At 33.2% G+C, this 17,686-nt stretch overlaps 1 protein-coding gene and 1 pseudogene across 2 annotated transcripts; both read left to right on the top strand.

Moving 5' to 3' along the window:
* The first annotated feature begins 1,034 nt into the window (after nt 1-1,034).
* Nucleotides 1,035-6,969, top strand: LOC100782977 (peroxisomal (S)-2-hydroxy-acid oxidase GLO5-like). 2 transcript variants are annotated; one of them, NM_001255456.2, is given in 12 exon segments: nt 1,035-1,078; nt 1,904-2,076; nt 2,295-2,419; nt 3,406-3,452; nt 3,639-3,716; nt 3,831-3,955; nt 4,089-4,155; nt 5,512-5,574; nt 5,657-5,726; nt 5,828-5,928; nt 6,208-6,312; nt 6,533-6,951. In NM_001255456.2, coding segments are annotated over 11 exon segments (1,107 nt in total). In that variant the 5' UTR covers nt 1,035-1,078; nt 1,904-1,936; the 3' UTR covers nt 6,719-6,951.
* A 2,360-nt stretch (nt 6,970-9,329) lies between these two features.
* LOC100781903 ((S)-2-hydroxy-acid oxidase GLO1-like) lies at nt 9,330-15,839 on the top strand (annotated as a pseudogene).
* The last annotated feature ends 1,847 nt before the right edge of the window (nt 15,840-17,686 follow it).

Below are 17,686 nucleotides of genomic sequence, written 5' to 3'. Positions count from 1 at the left end.
TAAGAACTATGAAAAGCATACCAACCATGTCCTCCACAAAGCCTATTCTCAATTTTATGAGACTTGTGAAACTCGTAATCCTCATTGAATGAACAATATTAGGTTTGGAAACTAGCTCCCCAAAATTATGTAAAGGGAAATTTTGATGGTTTTTTGAAAAAAAAGGCCTTAGGATGGATTTAGGAGTTATTTTTAGAGATGAGATTAGACAAGTGTTAGCAATTTCAACAAAACATATCTCAAGGCACTTTGCTTTCGCTTGCATGTGGCTAAATAATAGCTGTTAATTGTCCAACCTTGGCCTGACGCATGAAAAAAAATTCGACTGCTAAGCTACGAATTCTTGAAAGTTCTGAACGAAAATTGCAGGGCATTTTATAGAATTTTCCCGGTCACCAAATTTGACAATTGCCACATTAAAATTGTCATGATTCATGAATGTTGACAAAATCCAGTTCCTTATTCTTCCATAGTATCGTTATGATTTTTCCTCAGGATTTTTATTCAAAAACTGTAATCTTTAAAATTCATTGAATAAAAACCAGTATTCTATTGTAAAAAAAAAATCATTGAACAAATTGCAAGAGATATCATGTTAATCAAAATTAACACCGTTAGGCATTAGCAATAAAACTGACCAAAATATCAATTTGATCTAACTTTACGGGACTATAAGAGACCAAATAAAAAAATAAAAAATATTTTAAAACACCTTTATTTTATAGTAATATATTTATAATTTATAATATATATTATTAATAAAGGGAAAAGTTCCTTTTAAAAAATTAATAAGGAAAATACTTAATTACATTTAGAATACACAATTCATTAAACAATTTTTTTGACAGAACAATTTTATTCTTAAACCATTTTTAAACTTTTATTATTCTCTTTTAAATTATGATAATTGTCTCATTATTATAATACTATTATCAGTTTATTTCTTCCCCGTCACCTTATTTTTTATTAAAATTTCCCCTCCTTTTATATATATATATATATATATATATATATTTTAAAAATTTAAGAGAGACATGCTTCCCCAGTATTCCACCCACCTCGGAGGCCCAAGCCAAAGGTTCTCCCTTTCAACTTAGTACATGGTTTTGATTCCAATTTGTTTTGCTGTCGTGTATTACATATTTGATCATAAATTTTTTGTTATACAATTGATTATGAACATGATTAACTCTGTTTTGTAGTCTTTATTTACGACTCCTTTCATTTTTCGTACTCAATGATTGCAATTCATCGTTTTGGGTACTGTTTGAGGTTTAAACGTTTTGAAAGTTTGGATCTTTAATCTACTGGTTTTGTTTCCGTCACGGATGTCTTCAGAATCTGGTCCTTGCTCACTAGTTAGAATTTGAGTGGGGTAAATTAGAACTGTTCCGGTTTGTGGAATTGCTCATCAATATCACATTCCCATAAGTTGGGATCTGTTTCTTCTAAAGTCAACACTTGCTTTATAGGATAAAGCAAGTAATTTTACTTGTTGATGAAAAAATCACCTGTCAATATTATGTGTAGATACATAACAAATCATGAAAGTGAAGTTTTGATAAGAAAATTTCAGAAGATCTTGCTTTCATGTGGTGGGGACTGATGAATCTTTCATTTGACATGGAATGGTAACTGTTTTTCATAAAAGACTACTCTTCTATGGTTATTAGTTGAAATACCATTTGGGGACGCCAAAAAGACTACGTTTTTCTGCTTTTAGTTGTCACATTGACAGGATTTTCCAACTAGCATGCTTTGTAGTGTTCTGAAATCAGTCAGTGAACTTAAGATATATTCATGCTTGCATTTATTGATATTGCATAGCATCTTTGCATTGGAAAGCATTTGATATAATATCATGTTGTTTAATCACACTGTATTTCAAACTCAATTTCTGCAGATCCTGCCGACATCGTAAGTAAATCTTATAAAGATGGAGATGATAACTAATGTTACCGAGTATGAGGCTATTGCAAAGGAAAAATTGCCAAAGATGGTTTATGACTACTATGCATCAGGGGCAGAGGATCAGTGGACTTTGAACGAGAACCGAAATGCGTTCTCAAGGATTCTGTAATATACTTTTCTGAGGAACTAGGACCTCCATTTATCTGTTCTACCCCTTTAGAAACTTTTCATTCAAAATCTAAGCTTACCTTTCCTTTGATTTACTAAGGACACATTAGGATTCCCTGTGTGATGGGATTGCAACTTGTGCTTCCTTTAATTAATTTTCATCTTTTTTGTTCTGAAGCCCTTCTCTCAATATCTATTTGGTTTACTTCAAACAGGTTCCGGCCGCGTATTCTTGTTGATGTAAGCAAGATAGACTTGACTACAACTGTATTGGGCTTCAAAATATCAATGCCTATCATGATTGCTCCAACAGCCATGCAAAAGTTGGCTCACCCTGAAGGTATGTGATCAGATTCTTTGGTCTGTGCCACATTAAGATATTGCCATTATATTCTGTGCATGTTTGGATTAAAGTTTATAAACTTAGTGAATGAAATTTAATTTTGTAAATTGAGTATGCAAAAACAACTTTTTCTTTACTTCATTTTCAAACTGAGTTTCAGTTTCCAATCAAATCCAACTGCAAATCAAACAAAAAGTTTTTTCAGTTTTACTTTTTGAGCGGAATTTAAAAGCCTCCCAACCGAAAACTAAACATAACTTCTGTCTTTTGTTGTTGTTCTTGTGGTTATATACAAGTATAACTGCTTCATTCTCATATGACAAAAAGCACTAAGTTACGCATTTCCATACCTTGAGGAGGAATGATTATAGGATGAGGTATAGAATGACGTAATATGTAACTTCCTAGCATTTAATTGAACGAGAAGATATCTTGTGGCTCTTTGAAAGAAAGCTTATGGAGTATTTTATGCTGAAACCGGTATAGGTTCTGTATATTAGTGTGCTATAAGCACAAGAACATGAGAAGAGATTTAAAAGAGGTTTGCTTAATTATGAAGACAACAGAACATTCCCTTCTAAACAAAAACCGCTATTATCCTTTCTTAAATAAGATTACAATCCCATTTGAAGCAAATGAATTTATCTTAAAAATCTCAGTCAATTTCATCTAACCATTTTGGGGAGAAAATTCCAGCAAGTTAAGATTGTCTAATATGTTTTGCAAAATGTTTGCAAATTGCAATGAATATAGTGTTTTATAGAGCAAAATATTGCAGAATGCTCCAACCTTGACATCGTTTAACTATTGTGGTGGTTATTTCTTGTATAACTACGAGGTATAAAATTAATCTGAATTAAACATAAACTCTGCTGATTTCGTTAATGCATAATTCCCTGATTCTTAATAGAAGTTTATTTCTTACTGCAACAACAATTGATAAAAGCTTCTGAATTAAAACAAATTATGCAACTTTTATGCAGGAGAATTAGCTACTGCTAGAGCAGCATCAGCTGCTGGCACAATCATGGTTTGGCTTTCACTATATTTGTCAAGCACTTTGGTTTTATTTCGAGATGAAAACTATATTTCTTTCCTTGTAGTTTATTATTTATTTGACTGTAATATGAAATTTTATATGCCTACTCAACTACATGCATTTGTTGTACTTATTTACTTTCCAGCAGATTAGATTTTATAATTTTTTTTGTCACAGACACTATCCTCATGCGCTAGTTCCAGTGTTGAGGAGGTTGCTTCAACAGGTTCCGACATTCGATTTTTTCAACTTTATGTGGGTATTTTTTCCTCAGTTATGCAAGCACTACTATTAATATCTCCTCTTATCTAAAATCCTCAACAATCTTGTCTTAATACCTAATATGTTACTGTTCTCTTCTTCTCTCAGGTGCTTAAAGACAGAAATGTGGTTGCTCAGCTTGTGAGAAGAGCTGAAAGAGCTGGTTTCAAGGCAATTGCCCTTACTGTGGACACTCCAATTCTTGGTCATAGGGAGGCTGATATCAAAAACAGGTTGGCAACCCATTTGGAAATTTCAATTGGAACAGCCTTTCAACAAAACTTTATATGGTTCATCATGGTTGAATTGATAAATCTCCTACTTTAAGATATTTACTACTGGCTAGTTTGATGGGGTATTTTACAGATTGACATTGCCACTAAACCTGGTTTTGAAGAATTTTGAAGGATTGGATCTTGGAAAGCTGGACAAGGTGTGTGATTACATTTCTATTTTCCATTATTTGGTTTGAAATAAATGGGTTTTTTCTTTAGAATTAAATATGTTTTTGATCCCTAATATATAGTCGAATTTTGCATTTGATCCCTGATAAATTTTTTCTTTACATCTGCTCCATGATATTTGAAAAGTTGTTTTAGATCCCTGACTTCAGTTAAGTGATGACGTGTTAGTTAAATATTTGATAATGCGATTTGTGGCGGATAAAAAGCTGTCAGTAGTTGTTTCAAAATTTCTCTTATTCCATCCTTCTTTTTCGCCTCTCTTTCTTCCTCCTGTCATTAATACATCACCATAGTTATTGTCATGAACCCCTTGTGTTTGTTCCTTTCATGTTTCATCATCTTTGTTCAATGCCTTTGGAGTGGATGCTTTTGTAGTGGGTTAATTTAAAACTCAGAAAAGCATAATTTAGAAATTAGTATTATTAACTTAAAATAAAAAAATTCCCAAAATTAATCAATACATTCCAAATTTTAAATCACAAATCCAATTAATCTCTATAGCTCATAGCAAATTCAGAGCAACAACAATTCAGAAAATAGCCAAAAAATCAACCAAAGAACATCGTTGACGTTAATGGCTCAAAGGGTTTAGAGAAGCCTCTGTGGTATGCGAAGACATAAACGTACGCCGAGATGATTTTTCCACAGTGATTGTGAATGACATTCACGGCGAGATCAAGGTGGGAGAGGAAGGTGTGAAGGGAGGGATTGCGGTCGCCGCTAGCAACCCAGTCGGGGGTGGAGTTGAAGAAGGCTTGTCTAGGTAACCCATAGTCATTGAAGAACTACTCGATGACGGTGACCTCCCCGTCAACGTAATCAAAGGTGGCGGCGGAAGAGCCGGAAACGAGAGAGTTGTGTTCGCAATGGACTTTCTTCTGGTAGTCTTGCTCAGCGGCGGAGGTGAATTTGAAGGCGGTGCCAAAGTTGTTTCAGATCTGAAAGTTAAAGATCGATGATGGAGAGAAATGCTCCAGATCTGAAAGTTAAAAACAAAGAGAAAGAAGGAAACTGAGAAATTGATTCTGGCAGTTTTTAACCGCTAGAAAATTTAAATTTGATTTTGAAACAAATACTGATGGGTTTTGAGTCACCACAAATTGCGTTATCAAATATTTAACAAACATGTTATTACTTAACTGATGGCAAAGATCTAAAATAAAACTTTTCAAATATCTGGGAACAGATGCGAAGAAAAAATTTATCAAGAATCAAACGCAAAATTCGACTATATATTAAGAATCAAAAACATATTTAAACCTTTTCTTTATTGGTCATATTATTGTTGTTATTGTTACTATTTACTGTTTGGGATTACATTGAAGACTAGTGACTCTGGTCTTGCCTCTTATGTTGCTGGACAAATTGATCCGTCACTCAACTGGAAGGTGATATAGATCTTTCACACATGCAATTTCCTAATCTGTGACACTGAATGTGGAAGTAATAATATGGTAAATCTTGTTTTAGGATATCAAATGGCTTCAATCAATCACTTCATTGCCAATTTTAGTTAAGGGTGTACTTACTGTTGAAGATAGTAAGCCTATCAAACAGATGCACTTTGTTTCTTCTCTGTCCTTTTATCTCTTTAAAATTGTTTTCTCAATCTTTAATCTTATCCCATATCTAATAATGTAGCAAGGATAGCCATACAAGCTGGAGCTGCTGGAATCATTGTTTCCAATCATGGAGCTCGTCAACTTGACTATGTCCCTGCAACTATTATGGCTTTGGAAGAGGTATTGGATCCTAACCATTTCTGGAAATTTTATATTAATTGAAATAGAAACGAACCACTTGCTATCATTGTTTATTTGATTTTATTTCATAATACTTTATGCATTAAAACTTTAAAGCTGTTATATTTGACTCATTGCAAGATTCTTTTTCATTGCCTGCTTCCTTACTCATAATCATTGCATTTTCATTTTCTTTTTAAATTTTTGGGTCCGGTTGAATAATGTCCTCTTTCAATTCATTTTAACATATTGGAAATATTGGTTGCTTAACTTAAATAGGTAGTTAAAGCTGCACAAGGAAAAATTCCAGTTTTTCTGGACAGTGGAATTCGCCGAGGGACAGATGTATTTAAAGCATTAGCTCTTGGAGCAGCCGGTGTATTCGTAAGTACATGAAAGTTTGATCACCATCATAGAAAATTAAAATGTTGAATGCTTAACTTCAGTATAGCTGTGTTTGTTTGCCTTGTGGAATATGGCACGACAATATGCTTTTCCATTTCATTGGTTTACCACTTTTTAATTGGAGGCAGATGATCTAAAATAATCTAAATAGCGCCACATTCCTGCTATTTATATCTTTATCTTTCATCTCAAACTTCAGATTGGTAGACCTGTGGTGTTCTCATTGGCTGCTGATGGTGAGGCTGGTGTAAGAAAGGTACTTCAAATGCTTCGTGATGAGCTTGAATTAACTATGGCACTAAGTGGTTGTCGTTCACTCAAGGAGATAACTCGTGACCATGTTGTCACAGAGTGGGATCGTCCAAAATTTTCTCCCAAGTTATAAGATGGCGGGACTCAACCTTGTTCTTCTATAACCTTTGTTCTTATTCCATGCTTCAGTAGAAAACTTTGTTGTTACAGTGAGTCAAACATTAGTCATCCATTAGTAATTGTTACTTCTTTATTAGCTGTACAGAATAGGTTTCTACCTAGACTCATTTCATTGCACTTGGTGCTAAGATTTGGTAAACTCTAGAAACATGATTGTCAACAAAATGTACATTTTTCTTGGCAAAAGATTAACTTTTATGATCATGTATCTCCCATTTAGCTGTGACAACTTTGATTTGATAAGTTGCTTGATGTCTTTGGATTGAAAATGCTCCTAAGACCATCTCATTTGATGTGATGGTTATCATGGAATGAAGAACAAAACACATGCATTTGAATCAAAGGATCTATAGGACCGCATGACTTGGGGATAAGGTCACCCTATAATGCAGGGCGCCCTTAAATGTTTGGTATCCCACTCCATCATTTATCAGGATGGGAAGGGAGAGAGTGGGGTTGAATATGTAAGAAAAGAAAAGAAAAAAAGAGAAATAGGTGAAAATAGGATGAAATAAAGACTATTTGATTTTAGAGAAATATAGTGAAATTAACCTTTTGAGATCATTTGATTTATTATTGTTATTATTTAAGAAAACATGACTGAGCCATGTAGGTGGGCACATGTGTGTTTCCTTGAAAACAAAAGGGCATAGGCTTGGGAGGAAAGAAAATGAACAAAAAATGTGAGAAAATAAAAAGAATGAAAAAAGTGAAATAAAGTCAAAAGAAAATAAAAAGAATGAAAAAAGTGAAATAAAGTAAAAAGAAAATAAAAAAAGTAAGATTGTTCTGTTGAAATGAAAGAGTAAAAAAGAGAATAAATACTTGAAATAAAGTATGTTGGTAGTTAAGTAAAGAAAAAAAAAGAAAATTTAATATTAAATAAATATACTATGGAAATAGATTAATTTATTCCAAGAATAACTCACTTATTTTTATTATTTATTTTTTTGAAATTTAATGATTATAATAAATAACTAATTTTAACCATTAAATTTTAAGAAAATAATTTATTAAGATGAAAAATAACTCTTTTAAAGTTACTCATGAGAGTAACTTGATTCTTACTCACATATTATTATTATTATTATTATTATTATTATTATTAAAGTTAGAACCAAAGGGGGAGCGTCTCAATAAAAAAAAAAAAGGAAGAAGACATAACCATGGAGAGAGACTAGTTTTTTTTTTTTTTTTTTTATTTTAAATTGTGTCTTTTGATCGCTTTTTATCTCATTTGAGCAATGAAAGTTATTTTCAGTCTCATTTTTTTTTTTATAACTTTTCCCCTCTTTCATCTTAATTTCAGTCCTTTCAACTCTTTTCATTTTCATTACTCTAAACAAGGCACTCCCTTCAACTCTTTTCATTTTCATTACTCTAAACCCTTGTAAATGCAGACCAGGAGACTTTACAATGCTAGGAGTAGGAGCCAACCACGAACAAAATCAATGCTGAACCCATAGACCTCTATCAAAAGAAAAAACCCACCACATATTGTGTTTGGTACTATGTCTTGTAATGTATTTGTTTAGATATTAATAAAAATAACGTAAAAACTAACCAAGTACACGGAAGCTTTATATATAACCTTTGAAGCGACAGAAAATTACCAACACGGACATAGCCAAAGATATGAAAAAACCAAAATTGTGGTCACGAGATCTTCCACGTGTAATCCTTCCTTGAGAACCGTGATATTCATCCATCCATTCATCGACAACTCACTTGGATAAGAGATTGCCGATTTTCACTTGCCTCACAGGTTAACACTCCACCAATTCCTTAATTTCCTCATTATCTATAGCTTTTCCTTAATTTCAAATCCATCTCGAATAAGACAACCTTATCATGAATGGTTTAGTAACTCAGAAGACAGAAGCAAGTTTTTTTTATTTTTTCAATATATACTTATTATTTTAAGAGATAGTTTTGACAAGTGCCTAACTATATACGTGGAATGTGGAAGGTATACCACAATCTTTTGCAACTTATTTATTTAATTTTTTTTAGAACTGTACAAGTAGAGAAGAAACATGATTAAGGTGTTTAATTATTTTTTTAAAAATGATATGTCCAATCCATAAAAATTAACTTAAACAACATATAACATGGTAGTTGCACCATTATAGTTACTGTAAAGAATGCTGAACATTAAGTGATACATACTTTAGCACTTTGCCCATGAGATAATGATCATTGCACTCCAGTTTCAGACTTTAGCACGAGAATTTGGATGGTTTATCTAAATCTAATGGACGTAGGTTTTCAACTTAATGAAGTTATGCAGATTGCAGATCAAGGGGTTAAAAATTGGCTTCTGTTTTTGTTTTTCTTTCTTTCCTTTTTGTTACATTGGACATAAACCTTTCAGACCAAGGAAAAGTAGAGACAAAGAAGGGAGTAAAGTTATAACTTTAAACAAATGGAGCAATCAGAATTTCGAATACACCGAATTCACAAAGGAACACAACTTCAGTTTTAATCTCTGTTATTTTTTTTTGGGTAAAAAATGCAATTAAGCTTAAAAAAGGTATACTCATCATCATTTTGTCACTATGCAATTTCTTTATTATTTTCCTCGTGTTTCTTTGGCTCTGTTACATGATGTAACAGACTTACATGCCTTGTGACTCTTTCATTTTTCTCCATACCTTTTCTTGTTCCTTCTGAGCTTAATCGTATTCCTCACTTCGGCTGCTTGGCAATCCAAGCCAAAAGGTTCTCAATTTCAACTTGGTAGTATTTGATCACAATTTTTTATTATTACTAACTGTTTAGAACTTGATTAACTTTGTTTTGTAGTCTTAATTCAGCGTGAATTTCATTTTTGAACTTAATGATTGCAATTGACCGTTTTGTGTACTGTTTGAGGTTTACACAGTTTGGAAGTTTGGATTTTTAATCTGCTGGATTGTTTTCCATCATGGGTTTCTTCTGAATCTGATCCTAGCTCACTTAATTTGAAAGGGTAAATTGAACTGGTCCTGTTAGAGGAATTGCTCATCAAGATCACATAAAGTAAAATGATCCATAAATTGGAATCTGTTTCCTCTAAAGTGAACACTTGCTTTATTGGATGAAGTAAGAAATTTTACTTGTTGATGAAAATATCAATGGTAGATATTTTGCATGCTTGGAAACAAGTTGAGAATAGAAGAATCATGTTTCAGATGTAGAAGCTATAACTATTGTTTTCGGAAAATCACATCCGAATCATGAAACCAAACATGCTAATTATGTAAAAATACATAACAAATCATGAAAGTGGAGTGTTGATGTGAAAATTTAAGAAGATCCTGATTTCATGTGGTGGGGGCTGATGAATCTTTCATTTAACAAACTCTTTTTCAAAAAAGACAACTCTTCTATTGTTGTTAATTGAAATACCATTGAGGGACACCAAAAGACTACGTTTGTAAGCTTTTAGTTGTCACGTTGACAAAGATTGTGTTTTGAAAGGATTCTAACTAGCATGTTTTATAGTGTTCTGAAATGAGTCAGTGGACTTCAGAAATATCCATACTTGCACTTATTGACATTGCATAGCATCTTTGCATTGGAATGCATTTGATATGATTTCATGTTACTTAATAACTATATACTTGAAACTCACTTTCAGCAGATCCTGCAGACGTCATAAGAAAATCTTATGAAGAAGGATATGATAACTAATGTTACCGAGTATGAGGCAATTGCAAAGGAAAAATTGCCAAAGATGGTTTATGACTTCTATGCATCAGGGGCTGAGGATCAGTGGACTTTGAAAGAGAACCGAAATGCGTTCTCAAGGATTCTGTAATATACTTTTCTGAGGAACTAGGACCTCCATTTATCTGTTCTACCCCTCTAGAAACTTTTCATTCAAAATCTAAGCTTACCTTTCCTTTGATTTACTAAGGACACATTAGGATTCCCTGTGTGATGAGATTGCAACTTGTGCTTCCGTTAATTAATTTTCGACATTTTTATTCTGAAGCCCTTCTCTCAATATCAATTTGGTTTACTTCAAACAGGTTCCAGCCGCGTATTCTTATTGATGTAAGCAAGATAGACTTGACTACAACTGTAATGGGCTTCAAAATATCAATGCCTATCATGAATTCATGATTGCTCCAACAGCCATGCAAAAGATGGCTCACCCTGAAGGTATGTGATCAGACTCATTGGTCTGTGTCACTTTCAGATATTGCCATTACATTCGGTGCATATTTGGATTAAAGTTTACAAACTTAAGTCTAAACTTAAGTCTGAATGAACTTTATTTTGTAAATTGAACATGCAAAAACAACTTTCCTTTGTTCTATTTCAAACTAAGTTTCAAGGCAAAATTATGATTAAATTTAGTTTTAATTGAATCCAACTTGGAAATTAAACAAAAAGTTTTTTCAATTTTACTTTTTTAGCAGACATTGAAAGCCTCCCAACCGAAAACTAAACTCGTTGGCAAGTGTATCAATTTTTGTCACAAGTAATAAAGTTAAAATGGAAGTCCAAGTATTGAGTAGACAGGAACTTTGTTTGTACTTCAGTTGATGTATATCCAATTTGCAAGTAAAAAATAACGAATTACAATAGAGATAAGAAAGAAAGAAAATTAAAATTAAAAAGACAAGAGTAATAAAATAAACAAGAGTTAATGCAACAGATAATTTTGGAATTTAAATATGTTGGGACTAGCATGTTAATTACTCTTGATGCAATATTAATGTTTTGCTTTTTCAATTTTCGCCCATATTTACTAAGACCCTCAACCTTGATTCATCATGATGAAGAACCTAATTTATCTATTCTCTCCCAAATCCCTTTGCAAATATTGAATAGTAAATTGCATGAAGCATGAAGATGTATGCAGAGGAAAAACAAAGTTACTCTATCCCTAACAATGAATTGTTAGATGTTTTTTCTCAGTTCTTTAAAAATTATCATTTTCCAATATATAACCCCTAAAACTAATGCATAGATGAGACCATACAATAAAGATGAAGAATAGAAAAGAAACAATAGAAATAGAAGTTGCATTCAATAGATAATAAAGAACAATTGCATTACAAGGGTGTTGCTACTAGATTCCCAAGAGAGACGGGTTTGGCCTCTCATGATCATGAGAGACTTTACACTTCTGAGGCAATATGGATGGAAGAAGGGGTTGGATGACTAAAAAAAGAAAGGAATGAATGACTAAAGAATAAGGGTTTCCCCTAAGGGATAGGCTTAGACTTTGAGAGCTTCTTAGTGAGTCTTCTTCGTGCTAAGCCTATGCTTGCCCGTTAAGCGAGAGTGTATGCTAAGCCTATACTGGGCACTAAGCGAGCTATCCAATTCTTCTAACTTTTCTTCACAACTTTTTCTTTCAATTTTTGCATCAATTTTCCTCTAAATTGAAAAGATATTAATTTCTTTATATTTTATTAAAAAAATAGTAAAATAAATTCTTAACCAAAATTGACTATCAAATTAACTCAAATTTCATAGTTATAACATAACTTATTTTGTTGTTATTGATCTTGTTGTTTTATATAACTACTTCACTGTAACAAAGGCAAAAGGCACATAATTATGCATTCCCATACCTTGAGATGGAATGGATATATGATAAGGTATAGAATGCCATAATATGTAGCTTCTTAGCATTTAATTGAATGAGAAGGTATCTTGTGGCTCTTTGAAAGAAAGCTTACAGAGTATGTTTATGCTGAAACCGGTATAGGTTCTGTATACTTTAGTGTGCTATAATCTCTAGAACATGAAAGGAGGATTTAAAAGAGGTTTGCTTAATTACAAAGACAACTGAACATTCGCTTCTCAACAAAAGCTACTGTTATCCTTTCTTAAATAAGATTACGATCCCATATGAAACAAATGAATTTATCTTAAAAATTTCAGCCAATTTCAGATAACCATTTTGCAGTATAAATTCCAGCGAGTTAAGACTGTCTAAATTGATTTCTAAAATGTTTGCAATGAACTGAAGATGATATCAAGAAAAGTAGTGTTTTCAAATGAAACAGAAAAGGGTTTGGGGGCTTCTGGAAATTTTATATTACTTTTTAGTGTTTTATAGAGTAGAATATTGCACAATTCTCCAATCTTGACGCCATTTGAATATTTTGGTTGTTATAATTACAAATTATAAAATTAATCAGAATTAAACAAATGCTCTGCTAATTTTGTTAATGCATTAATCCCTGATTTTCAATATTTTTTTATTGAAGATTATTTCTTACTACAAGAACAATTTAGAAAAACTTAATTATAACAAATTATGCAACTTTTGTGCAGGAGAATTAGCTACTGCTAGAGCAGCATCAGCAGCTGGCACAATCATGGTTTGACTTTCACCATATTTGTCATGTATTTTGGTTTTATTCCCAGACAAAAGTTATATTTGTTTCCTTGTAGTTTTATTATTTATTTAACCGTATGCCTACTGAACTGCATGCATTTGTTGTACTTAATTACTTTCCAGCTGATTAGTTTTCATAATTTTTGTGACAGACACTATCCTCAACTGCGACTTCCAGTGTCGAGGAGGTTGCTTCAACAGGTCCCGGCATTCGTTTTTTTCAACTTTATGTGGGTATTTTTTCCTCATTTCTTCTTTCCATAGTTCTCTTTTCTGTGATGTGTGTTAAAAGTCTCCCCCGTGAATACAAAAACATTTTCTTGACAATGAAACATTTCCTAGCAACTTAGTATGAAACAGGAAATCACTTTTATGAATTATCAATTTGTTTTTTTGGTTTCACTTTTATGAATGTTTTAATGAGTTTGGAAAATTAAGGCTTCATTCCTGCATGCTGCCACAGGGCAATGTATTACTGACATTTTTTTTTCCCATTGTTTTTTGCCAGAAAAGATCTTAAATAGTTTCACAAATAATTTATTTTCTTTCCTGTGTGATTTCCTTCACACTTCCTTTTAATAACAAAATATTATTCTCCTTGCTTAAGTTATGCAAGCACAAATATGAATATATCCTCTTATCTAAAATTCTCTCAATCTTGTGTTAGAACCTAATATGTTACTGTTCTTTTCGTCTCTCAGGTGTTAAAAGACAGAAATGTGGTTGCTCAGGTTGTGAGAAGAGCTGAAAAAGCAGGTTTCAAGGCAATTACCCTTACTGTGGACAGTCCAATTCTTGGTCGTAGGGAGGCTGATATCAAAAACAGGTTGGCAACCATTTGGAAATTTCAATCGGAACAGCCTTTCAACAAAACTTTATATGGTTCATCATGGTTAAATTGATAAATCTCCTACTTTAAGATATTTACTACTGGCTAGTTTGATGGGGTATTTTACAGATTTACATTGCCACCAAACCTGGTTTTGAAGAATTTTGAAGGGTTGGATCTTGGAAAGCTGAACAAGGTGTGTGATTACATTGCTACTTTCCATTATTGGTATGAAATTTTGAAATCAGATGAGTTTTTCCATTATTGGTCATCTTATTGTTATAACTGTTGCTATTTTCTGTTTGAGATTACATTCCAGACTAGTGACTCTTTTGCTGCCTCTTATGCTGCTGAACTATACGATCGGTCACTCAACTGGAAGGTGATATACATATTTGGCACATACAATTTTCTAATCAATGACACTGAATGTGGAAGTAAATATGGGAAATCTTGTTTCAGGATATCAAATGGATTCAAACAATCACTTCTTTGCCTATTTTATTAAAGGGTGTACTTACTCCTGAAGATAGTAAGCCTATCAAACATATGCACTTTGTTGCTTCCCTGTCCATTTTATCTTTATTGGCATTGTTTTCTCAATCTTGAACCTAACTTCATATCCTATGCTAATAATGTAGCAATGATAGCCATACAAGCTGGAGCTGCTGGAATCATTGTTTCCAATCACGGAGCTCGCCAACTTGACTATGTCCCTGCAACTATTATGGCTTTGGAAGAGGTACTAGATCCTAATCATTTCTGGAATTTTTTTAATTAATTGAAATAGAAATGAACCACTTCTAGTATCATTCTAGGTAGGGGAACTAAAGTCTTAGTCATTCTTTGTTTTATTTTAGTTAATCACGCATTATGCATTAAAACTTAAAAGCAGTTATACTTGAATCATTGCCTGTTACATTGTAATTGTTGCATTTTCATCTTGTTTTTAAATTTTTGTGTCCTATTTCAATTCTTTTAACATATTAGAAATATTGGTTGCTTGACTTGAATAGGTGGTTAAAGCTACACAAGGAAGAATTCCAGTTTTTCTGGATGGCGGAATTCGCCGAGGGACAGATGTTTTTAAAGCACTAGCTCTTGGAGCAGCCGGTGTATTCGTAAGTACACGAAAATTTGATCACCATCATAGCAAATTAAACTGTTGAATGCTACTTCAGTATATGTGTTTGTTTGCCTTATTGAAGCATATATGCATCATAAAGGTGTAGTTCCTATGTTCTACAGAGAAGCATATGATACTGAATCTTAGAAATTTCCTTGGAATAAGAATTTCCACAAATGCCATGGAAACTTATGGAATATGCCAATATGCTTTTCTCTTTCATTGGTTTACTAGTTTTTTTTGGAGGCAGGTGATCTAAAATAATCTAGCTCGTCCCATATTCCTGCTATTTATATCTTTGCCTTTCATCTCAAATTTCAGATTGGTAGACCTGTGGTGTTCTCATTGGCAGCTGATGGTGAGGCTGGTGTGAGAAAAGTACTTCAAATGCTTCGTGATGAGTTTGAATTAACTATGGCACTAAGTGGTTGTCGTTCACTCAAGGAGATAACTCGTGACCATGTTCTCACAGAGTGGGATCGTCCAAGATTTTCTCCCAAGTTATAATATGGCAGGACTCCACCTTCTTCTATATTCTAAAATAGGAGGGATTTTAGAATAACCTTTGTTCTTATTTCATGCTTTAGTAGAAATCTTATGAGTGAGGCGTTAGTCATCCATTAGTAATTGCTACTTCTTTATTCACTGTACAAAATAAGTTTTTACTTGAACTCATTTCATTGCACTTGGTGCGATTTGGTAAACTCTAGAAACATGATAGCCTATAAAATGTACTTTTTTCTTGACAAAAGATTAAGTTTTATGATCATGGATCTCCCATTTAGGTGCGACAACTTTGATTTGATAAGTTGAAAATGTTCCTAAGGCCATGTAAAAGATGTGATGGTTATCATAGGATGGAGAACAAAACACATTACATTTCGTACAAAAGATGCCTAAGAACCACAAGACACTCAGGGCTAAGGTCACCCTCTTAAAATGTTTGGTACACCGCTCTTGACCAAGTGAGAGTAATTTACCTTATCACCTTTTATCTTTAACCAAACCATTTGCCACGTTTTTTTTTTTGGCCTTACACAGGAAAATTGCATCCTCTTGAAAGAACCTGATGCTTTCTTAATTAGCCTTACTCAAAAATAGCTAAAAGCAACCTACCACACTCAAAGGCGTCTTGTCATTGCTTTCCTACCCCCCCAAAAGGAACCAATTGATTGTCTCATCTACAAGACACAATACATTTTTTTCTCCCACTTTTTGACTCTAAACCACTGTGAATGCAAACCATGAAACTTTACAAAGCTAGGAGCCAACCATGAACAAAAGCCATGATGAACACACACAGTTTAGCTTTCTCAAAAGAATTAGTTATTGAAAGTGCAAGATTATTAAAAGTTGATTTCTACCCTACTTCCGTGAATTATAGTTATCCTTAAGTATGAGTCCTAACAATGAAGTAGAGAGGATAGAAATGTCTCGAGTATCGTATGTATCAATGGTGGGAAGCCTTGTGTATGCCATGATATGCATAAGATCAGACATTGTCCAAGCAGTGGGGGTGGTGAATGGGTTCATGGCAGGCCCTAGTAAAGAGCATTGGAGTGTTATGAAAAGGGTCCTTAGATACATCAAAGGAACCTCGAATGTTGCATTATGTTTTGGAGGACCAGACTTTGTTGTTGGAGATTATGTTGATTCTGATTATGCAGGTGACCTTGATAAAAGGAAGTCTATTGTTGGATATGTGTTTACACTTGTAGGAGGGGCAATGAGTTGGTTATCCAAATTACAGACTGTTGTAGCTTTGTTTACTACAAAAGTTGAATAAATGGCAGCTATCGAGGCATGTAAGAAGCTATTAAAGGCTATTGGAGGAACTTGGGCACAAGCAACAAAAGACTATTGTTTATTGTGACAACCAGAGTGCCTTGTACATTGTAAGGAATCCAGCCTTTCATTCTAGGACAAAACACATAGGAGTTCAATACCACTTTGTTCGAGAAGTAGTAGAAGAAAGAAGTAGTGTAGACATGCAAAATATTCACATCAATGACAACCTAGCATATGTTATGACAAAGCCAGTCAACATTGACAAATTTACATGGTGTCGATCCTCTTATGGCCTATTGAAAATGTAAGCAACATGGAATAGCTAGCAAGAAAGAATGGTGTGAAGATATGATTTAATCAATCATAATCTTTAAGTGGGAGAATTGTTGGAAGCGGAAGTGCAAAAGTCCCACATCGGTGGGTTCTTCCTTTGAGTTTTTACTTTGTTGCTATAAAAGGAGCCTTGGTAGTCCCTTGTTTAGCATCCCAAACTTTTTCTTCTTCCTTTTTTTATTTACCAAGTTACCATGAGATAAATTAGGAGAGAAATTAATTTTTCCTTTTAGGTTCTATTGGTGGTTGTAATTTCTTCCACTTAATAAAAAAATTTCTTGCCCATTGTGATTTTAGATGTTCTTTTCTCATCTCTTATTTTAGTTGAGTTATTACTTTGTTATTTTGATACCCAACACGAAGGACCTATAATATATTATAATTAATTATAACTTACATTACTTACGAATCTGGCCATACTGTTCAATCCTAATAAGTAATGAAAGCTAAGCATATATGTACAACAAATGATATATAGCTAGGTAGTGCAATTCCTCAA

Source organism: Glycine max, chromosome 5, assembly GCF_000004515.6.
Source record: "Glycine max cultivar Williams 82 chromosome 5, Glycine_max_v4.0, whole genome shotgun sequence".
Taxonomy (NCBI): Eukaryota; Viridiplantae; Streptophyta; class Magnoliopsida; order Fabales; family Fabaceae; genus Glycine; species Glycine max.
This window is presented reverse-complemented; position numbering and strand designations above follow the sequence as displayed.

Excerpts from the sequence above, each read along its gene's own strand:
- LOC100782977 (XM_006579342.4), top strand. The coding sequence starts at position 1,937 with ATGGAGATGATAACTAATGTTACCGAGTATGAGGCTATTGCAAAGGAA. Across the intron at positions 3,956-4,088 it reads GAGGCTGATATCAAAAACAG|ATTGACATTGCCACTAAACC; the intron begins GTTGGCAACCCA and ends GGTATTTTACAG. Across the intron at positions 5,929-6,207 it reads CTATTATGGCTTTGGAAGAG|GTAGTTAAAGCTGCACAAGG; the intron begins GTATTGGATCCT and ends TAACTTAAATAG.